At 45.7% G+C, this 8,780-nt stretch overlaps 1 protein-coding gene across 1 annotated transcript; it reads right to left on the bottom strand.

Moving 5' to 3' along the window:
• Window positions 1–7,075: 7,075 nt before the first annotated feature.
• Window positions 7,076–8,304, bottom strand: LOC147973051 (large ribosomal subunit protein uL18-like). The gene is made up of 5 exons (XM_087521843.1): window positions 8,224–8,304; window positions 7,806–7,840; window positions 7,648–7,696; window positions 7,414–7,566; window positions 7,076–7,216 (listed from the first exon to the last, which is right to left on the bottom strand). The coding sequence occupies exons 1-5, from the start codon at window positions 8,302–8,304 to the stop codon at window positions 7,076–7,078; spliced, it is 459 nt and encodes a 152-aa protein (XP_087377969.1).
• Between the last annotated feature and the right edge of the window lie 476 nt (window positions 8,305–8,780).

Genomic DNA, 8,780 nt, shown 5'->3' with positions numbered 1-8,780 from the left:
CGCCGCGTTGAAAGCCATAAAAGTGCAATTATTACTAGTTTTTTTTGTTTTGAAATACTTGATGAGGCAAGGCCAGGAGCTCTGCCCTTTTCATATAAGAGGAAAGTTGCCTAGTTAACTGAGGGAAAACTGGGCGAGAACTGGAATACATAAAGTAAAAGCACAAAAAGGAAGACTAGAGCCTGGGGGTAAGGTTTAGATGGACATATTCGGACGGCATGCATAACATCAAGGAACATTGTCTGAGCCAGATACAAGGGAGCCGAATCCCAAAACCACCAGCCGCTGGTCATGAGCAAGGGATCATGGACTATCATTAACAAGTTTGCCATTTTGTCGACACCCGCCAAAGCGTGGATCGGTGCGAAGAAAGAGGCTTATCGTACATATCGAGGTAAGCCTTAATCTTGTTCTCCGTGATCTCATCTTTGATTCTTTGTTCATCTGCAGCATCTGAGGTTGCAGGCGGCTGCCCGCCAAACACCAAAGCGGAAGCCAGCTTTTTTAGCGGCCACCGCGGTTGCCCGCCTTCGGGCCGCTTGATTTTTAGCGGACAGCACGGCAGCACCGTCAGCAACCAATCGTTCTCATGACAGCAACGTTCACATTCAGAACTGCAGAAGCACATATACTGTGTGGAATGGGTCTATTTCCGAACACTCTTCTTCCAGCTCTAGTGTGCCGTGCCCCCTGAAGATCTCCAGACAATTCCTCTGTTTGCCTCGCTGGCTCCTCAACAAGCTAACGCATCACTTGCTTCCAACCCAGTAGCTCACGAGATTCTCAATCAAGTATCAAGTGAGGACTGTAACTGTTAGTTTTGTGAACACTGGTATACATGCAACCTTTTCTTTCCAAGGAAACCCCTTTACGTCTGTTTTTTCAGCTTGCTCCCGCTGAATGTTGCCAATCAGGTGTCATATGTGCTTGGCCATCTCGCTCCTGGATATGGACCTTGGGGTCATGGTTTCGGCTTGGCCCCAATAGGATATGACACTTCAACCGTGTCTCTGAACTCCACAGTGACCGGCCCTCGGCACTCTCTAGTTATAACTGAAACTGGACAAGAGATGGACACTCCGATGGAACACATATAATGCTGATCCTAGCAGCCTGATGGATGATCCTGATGTCTAGCTTAATTCAGGATGGTGCTACTGACTCTTACAGGTAACTGGCCTCAGTCTGATCAGTCACATTGTTGATCCATCCTCCGGGCCTGCCGAGCCTGCAGCTCCTAAGACGGGTCGCGACAGAGCTCCAGCTCCAATTGATACAACTAGTTGACCCGTTGCGCCAAATGGCGCAGAGACCCGCTAAAGCCATGTTGTCGATGAAAATTGTTTCATTTTGCAAGGACATATTCGATATTGGTAGTCAGAAAACCCATGTGTTAAACCATGTTTATCACATTGAAAATATGTTTATCACATTGCGAAATCTGAATTTGAAAAAAAAATTGTATGACCCATTGCGCTAAAAAAAATATATTTGTATAACATGACCTGTTGCGCCAAATGGCGTAGAGTCTCATTTAAAATCATGTAGTCGTTAAAAGTATTTGCATTTTCAACAACTTTGTTTGAGCAAATACATACAGTATGAACTTAGTAAAATTTTAATTGATTGTGTGTTTAAGCTCACATAAAAGGCAAGATGGCAACAACATAGTACAATTGTTTCATGTGCAGCAGCAGCCAAAATTAGTTAGCTTATAAATTGTTTGAAGGGAACCAAGCATTTCAGAGTAGATTATCCCACATCTCATTCTCCTAGAAAATGAGCCCAAGCGGCCATCAACAAAAATACAATTGTTTTGATACAACAACGGTAAGAGAAATGAGTAACCGTCAAAGAAACAAAATGAAATTGGTTTTTTAACCATGGAGGAGAGTTGCATGTAAACTTTATAGAAGAAGGCCAACGTCAAGGAACAACATGTTAGGGCATCTCCAGCCGTTGGCCCCCCCAGGACGCATAAAAATCGCCCCCTTGGGGCGAGCCGGCGATACAATCGGCGCTGGGGGCGGTTTTGCGCCCAGTCGTCGCCCCCAGCTCGCCTCCAGGCGCCGAAATTGGCCCACTTTGCAGCCCAATTTCGGCGAATAAACGGCCCATATGGGCGAGAATAGGCCCATATTCGGCGTGGTTTCGCCGTGTCTCGGCGTTCAATTATCAACACAATTATTTCTTATCACATATTTCATCACAGAAAAATCAAATACTTCAACAAAATAGTACAACAACAAATAGTTCAATACAAATTATATAGTTCAACAAATAAAAACTCGTATTTCATCACACGGCGTCCCCCTTGAGCCTCCATAGGTGCTCAATCAGATCTTTCTGCAGTTGATGATGCAGCTGTGGGTCTCGGATCTCCTGACGCATACTGAGATAGGCAGTCCAAGTTGCCGGTAGCTGGTGATCAACTTCGGCTAGAGGACCCTGCCTATAGTATGGTTCAGTGTCAAACACTGGGTCTTCTTGCTCGCTCTCGATGATCATGTTGTGCAAGATGACACAACAAGTCATAATCTCCCACATTTGATCTTTGGACCAGGTCTGAGCGGGGTACCGAACAACAGCAAATCGAGATTGGAGCACACCAAATGCCCGCTCGACATCCTTCCTGCAAGCCTCCTGAAGCTTCGCAAACCAGGCGTTCTTGCCTCCTGCCACAGGGTTTGAGATCGTCTTCACAAATGTCGACCATCTCGGATAGATGCCGTCAGCTAGATAGTACCCCTTGTTGTATTGGTGCCCGTTGATCTCGAAGTTCACCGGAGGAGAACGGCCCTCAACGAGCTTGGCAAAAACAGGAGAGCACTGCAGCACGTTGATGTCATTGTGAGTTCCTGGCATACCAAAGAAGGAGTGCCAAATCCAAAGGTCCTGTGTGGCTACCGCCTCAAGCACCACACTGCAACTGCCTTTGGCGCCTTTGTACATCCCCTGCCAACCAAATGGGCAATTCTTCCATTTCCAATGCATGCAGTCGATGCTTCCAAGCATCCCAGGAAATCCTCTTGCTGCATTCTGGGCTAGGATCCGAGCAGTGTCTTCCGCATTGGGTGTTCTCAAGTATTGTGGCCCAAACACTGCCACCACTGCCCGACAGAAGTTGTAGAAACACTCTATACTGGTGGACTCGGCCATGCGCCCATAGTCGTCGAGTGAATCACTGGGAGCTCCATATGCAAGCATCCTCATCGCTGTCGTGCACTTCTGGATGGAGGTGAATCCAAGAGCGCCAGTGCAATCCATCTTGCACTTGAAGTAGTTGTCAAACTCCCGGATGAAATTCACAATCCTAAGGAAGAGCTTTCGGCTTATCCGATAACGGCGCCGAAATGTTCTCTCGCCATGAAGTGGAGCATCGGCGAAGTAGTCGGAGTAGAGCATGCAGTAGCCTTGGAGACGATGCCGGTTCTTTGCTTTCACCCGCCCCGGCGCCGAGCCACCTCGCCGCGGCTTTTCATTGCTCGCCAGCAGCTGGGCGAGGGCGGCGAGCACCATGAGATGCTCTTCTTCCTGGACGTCGGCCGCGGCTTCCTCCTCCAGCAGCGCGGCGAGCTCTTCCTCCTCATCCGAGTCCATCGCCGAGATAGGCAAAACGCCGAACACCTTGCGCTCGGTGGGCGTGTACCCGCCGTTAAACCACGCCTCCACGGCCGGAAACGGCGGCCGGAAACGCCCAGCTGCTGTGGGAGGGGCTGCCGCGGCGAAGCGCTGCTATTTTCCGGCGGGGAATGGCTATCTAGCGGAGTAGGGAGGCGGCCGTCGCCGGGATATAGCTAGTGGTGGCCGAGGGCGCGGGGGGTGCGAGGCGAGTCGGGGGAAGAAAACCTTGACTTTTCCCCTGTCGGTGTGGGCCAGGCGTGCTTTTCCCTAGCGCCGGAGCCCCCAACTGCTCCCCAGCGCGCCGGGTTCGGCCTGTGACCGCCGGGCAGAAAAAAGGTCTGAACCGGCAATTTTCGGCGTCCTGAGGGCGCGACTGGGTCGTTTTTTCGGCGCCGGCACCGAAAAAGTGGCCCGGGGGGGGGGGGGGGGCCTGTTGGGGGCGCGGCTGGAGATGCCCTTAACATACTCATCCTGCTCTTGGTTCTGGTCATCGGTCCGGGTAATCAACTCCTGACCAACACCTTCAGCAACTACCATGAAAACATGCCCCTTCTTATTTACCCTTTCATACAGGAACTCAAACAGGCCTCCCTTCTATTACAACGTGGAAATCAATCTCAGGATTCAAGCAGCAGTCAACATCTCGGCTGCTCAGAGTGGCATGAAGAGTAATGTGGCCCGTGCTCCTGCTCATAAGTATGACAAGACCGATGCCATTCACAGCTCTCACAGCCCCCACATGTGCCGCGTTGATTGCCTACTGAACAATTTATAAAGAGCCTACGCACTGCACTCAACAACGCAGTTCAACATATGAAACTAAGCTACAAAAAAGCGTCTGCTTGTCTATATACATCCGTATGTAGTTCTTATTGAAATCTTTAAAAAGATTTATATTTAGGAACGGAGGGAGTACATGCTAAGATAAAAACACCAATGCTTTTCTGGACTTTATTTATTATGACAGTGACATTCCAGAATAAAATACAAACAAAGAGAATCATTGTACCTTGATGCCGTTAAATACAATGTCAAGCTCACATACATTCTTGGAGCACCTAATCAATGTTTCAACAAAAACTGCGACAAGAAGATTAGTTGATCTCCTTAAAGAGGTTGTCATAGAAGAATCTTTGTGACAAACAGAGGAGAAAGAAGATGAACAATTCAATAAGTGTTAGATGTGAAAAGGAATGCATGCTAGCATTGTGGTAGAGCAGTGACATTTTTTAGAGCAGATAGTAGTGCAGTTACATGCAAGAGTGTTTAGCAACAATCATAATTTGCACTGGAATACAGAATACAAACAAGTAGTGTATGGATATTGAGCTGAAAGAACCAGTCATGGGATATACAGGCACTAGCGTCACTACTGGTCCAAAGATTGCATCAGCCTCGATGAAATTGCTCACACCCTTCGGCCTTGCAGACAACACTACAAGAAGAGGAACTCAACCACATCATCTATAAAAAGTGTGAAAAGAAAAGGAAAGCGAATTGTGTGTATGCATACACTGGAAGACGCTGCGGACCAGTTCCTAATGCTTCTCTCGGTCTTGCAGCCATCGGTTTCTGTGAGCAGGAGAACAAAGAAAAACAAAGTGCAGAGCTTAATCACTAAGGCATTTCATGAAGCACGTAAAGATCTAAAAATGAAGTGGTTCTGGATTTGGGTTGGGAAATTGGCTGAGCAATTATGACCAGGCTGCAGGAATAAGTCCTTGTCAACATGTAAATTATCCAGTCAATAGTAAATGGTCTAGAGTTAATGCTAATCAGTTCTGCATAGAAAATACTTTCGTAAATAACCCGCCCTGTTTAAACAAATAAATTAGTAATCTGTTATTAATCCAGGACAAAGTGAAATAACTGAGGGGCTATGTACATCTTCCACAGTCCATCTTCCAGAGATGGTGTAATTAACTTCCCTGCAATCTTGGATACATTCTGAAATCTGCAGAAACATATATCCAAAGTCATGCTGGTTCTCATGGTATGCGGAACAATCAAGCTAAAGGCCTATGTGATGAATCTTTCTATAAGCAAGTGAACGAAATGTTGCAGAAAGAAAAGGAGGAAATGAACCGCTACACACAAACACATACTCAACATCAGCTCAACTGTACCATGAAATGGCAACCATTCCTAAATTCATCCTAGCTAAAACAAGCATGAGTTTGAACTAATAAAGATGCAGTCGAGCGACACAACAACGAAGGAGAAAAAAGAAGAGAATAACAAGGTGGAGCAAGTAAGAAGGTTCGCTGCACCTCAACTGTTGATGACTAATTCATTCTTGTCAGATAATCTCCTTGAGACAAAGCCTGTATCCATTCTCTCTTCAGCCCACAATCCTAGAAAGTGGGTTCCCTTTTAATCCATTTTATGTTTTTTTGGTTATGTTTTCTCATCATTATTATGATCCACTTGGAGGATCCCAGTAACTACAACAATCACCTTTAGCTATTTTAAGCATCACTGTTGATGCCTAACCCAACACCACTAATACAGCAAAGGTAGATCAGATTACCAGAAAGATCTATATGAGAAACAAGATCATTTCTAGATTTCAGAATTATTACTCCCATACTACCATTCAATTAAAGTTAACCTATAGCCTGTGACTCGAGTCAGATTGTGAAACTCTCTGAAATCTCTTCAATCGTTATGACTATCCATATGGTGATGCAAAGAACATAAATTTGCAGCCAAACAGTACAAATCATTAGAACTCTTCCCTCAAAAAAAATCATTAGAACTCTTGTAGTAGAAGAAAACAGGGGAAACACAGCTGAACTCTACAGTGTAGTTCATCATGTGCTGCAAGATGGAGAACACGACTAAAGAGGCCAGGCTCCCTGAGCATGATATGGGCGCGGACCTGGCAGCGTTCGTCGCATCCGACACCACGATGCCGCAGGTGTCCAACAAAATCCGAAGGAAAACAGTGAACACTAATGATCACAAGAAGTGCATAGCAAATCCATAGTTTTGATATATAACTATATAAGACAAGATTATTTTTTGCATGAAACTGTATCTTATTACATAGAAAAAATTTCTATTATTGATTATGAAGGAATATATTTAGCCTAACATCTTAATACTTCAAGGTTTTAACAAAAGAAGAACATACAGTTTAGGAGTGAATGGACTACATGAGTATGAGAAAAAAATGATAGCCATTACTGCATACTGATAAACTTCATGATCTAGTACGCACCACACGATCGCCAATAGCTCCTTGGCTTCTCTTATTGGATTGACAGCATCTTAATTTTGAGCTGCAACATCACATACAAGGCAAGCTGTGTCTCAACGCTTCCTGAGATTATACCTGCAGCGAACAGTCCCGTACTTGCAATCCAATGAAAGTGCTGAAATAAGTTGTCTGACTTTAATAAACAACAAGATACATCTACCTCTTGTGCGTCTTCGGAGGTTCCTTGGTTTATTTTGCCATGGTAGGATCAGCACGAATGGTAGCATGAACCTTCTTGTACAGTGCTTCCATGTCATCAGCCGCAATCCCCTTCTTGATGTACTCACTAAAGTGAAATTGGCACTCCTCAGGTTCTTCATCAGCTATTGACTGAAATAAGGGTAGGGCAGAAGTTAAAACAAGATTCAGTAACCTGCTTCAGAAATAAGAACAAAGTACACTGTTTTAGGATACTTTTATATGGATGAATCAGGCTCAGAAAGAATTCATGTATACAACAACGATAGCCCAGGGGAACGAAGAAATGGCATTATAATAATACCACAAGGACAATGGATCCAACTCACCTTCATGCAGTCTGCAACATGATCTTCATAAATGTAGTTGCGGTGAATCTCAGTGTCCAGCCACTTCTCATTCTTCTTGAAGCCAGCAAATCTCTTGTCACCGTGCGGAATATCAAGACCACCATCCAAAGTCCCCCTGCAGCAGCACACAGACTGAAGCAGGTCTCAAACTGATAAATTGTATGTTTCCCTTAATAGTTTAGAACCCTCCTAAATAGAATAAAAGAAACATACCAACACCATGCAATAAATTGAGATTAGGCATACTCCATCAGTGAGCCTCCTGCAAAGCAATTGATCAAACAACATTGTAGTAAGCTAGTATATTTTTCTTGTATTTCGATGTTTACCAACTACACAATTTAAAAATGTTTATTATTTAGATTTCTAACCTGTCAAACAAAATCATCAATCGTGCATTCAAGATCTGTAGGTAAACAAAAGAAAGGAAATTTTTCACCACAAATCTCATCTAGCCATTACAAATCATAACATCAGAATAAGAGAACAAAGTTTAGCAAAGGGACAAAAAAAATTATAAAGCACTACAGTAGCAGCTCATCATGGCAATCCTGGAAAGGAAGACTTGTAAGTGTAGAAGAGGTATGTGCTGCGTGGGCGCAAATAGTTCTGCATATTGGACTATGGTTGTGTTGGCATTTGGAATATATATTCCACTTTCAGTGATATGTGTACATGGAAACTTCTCCATGTAGGTGTAGTCCATACATAAGCTAAATCCCTGGAATACCTACCAATTTAATATATATGCTTGAATGAAGCTGCAAATGAGAGGAGGTGAAGGCAAACCTGAACCGCCTCGGCATCCTTGTTTCTGCTGTGTCGGGAAGGAAAGGGTTGCGGAGCGTAGGAGATGCATGGAGTCCCCATTGCGCACCCGTTGAGGCCCCCGCACCACCGCGCGAGCTGCCGTCTGCCCACTGCACATGCACCTCGAGGAAGAGGTGGAGCGCAGCCTGCCGTACCTCGCGCCCGAGCCCCACCCTCCTCGTAGGTCCTGATCTAGAAGCGGATCGAGCCACCACCAACCTTCAGGTCGCGCCCTACCTCGCCGGGGCAGGCCAACGACGACTGTTGACCCTGTCATGTCCGTTGTCGCGCCTCCCTCTTCTCTTTCCTCTCTCTTTCTCCCTCCTCTCCTTCCATCAGTCTTTCCCTCTCATCTTCTCTCTCTCTTGGAGATAGAATCCGTCTCCTTCCTTCCCTCTCCCCCTCTCATCTACTATCTCTCTTCTGCAGATCGAATCGATCCCCTCCTCCGGTCGACAATGTCCAAGTTGAGCTCTTCCTCCAGCGGCTTCCTCGCAACCAGGGCGGCGCCCCCATCACCTGCTGGGCCTGCTGGG

The sequence above is a fragment of the Triticum urartu genome, chromosome 5A, assembly GCF_056163025.1.
Source record: "Triticum urartu cultivar PI428250 chromosome 5A, HENAU_Tu73, whole genome shotgun sequence".
NCBI lineage: Eukaryota > Viridiplantae > Streptophyta > Magnoliopsida > Poales > Poaceae > Triticum > Triticum urartu.
This window is presented reverse-complemented; position numbering and strand designations above follow the sequence as displayed.

Coding starts and splice junctions, on each gene's coding strand:
- LOC147973051 (XM_087521843.1), bottom strand. CDS start 8,304: ATGGGGACTCCATGCATCTCCTACGCTCCGCAACCCTTTCCTTCCCGA. Junction 7,697..7,805: donor TTGATGATTTTGTTTGACAG/GTTAGAAATCTA, acceptor ATTGCTTTGCAG/GAGGCTCACTGATGGAGTAT. Junction 7,217..7,413: donor ATGTTGCAGACTGCATGAAG/GTGAGTTGGATC, acceptor CCCTTATTTCAG/TCAATAGCTGATGAAGAACC.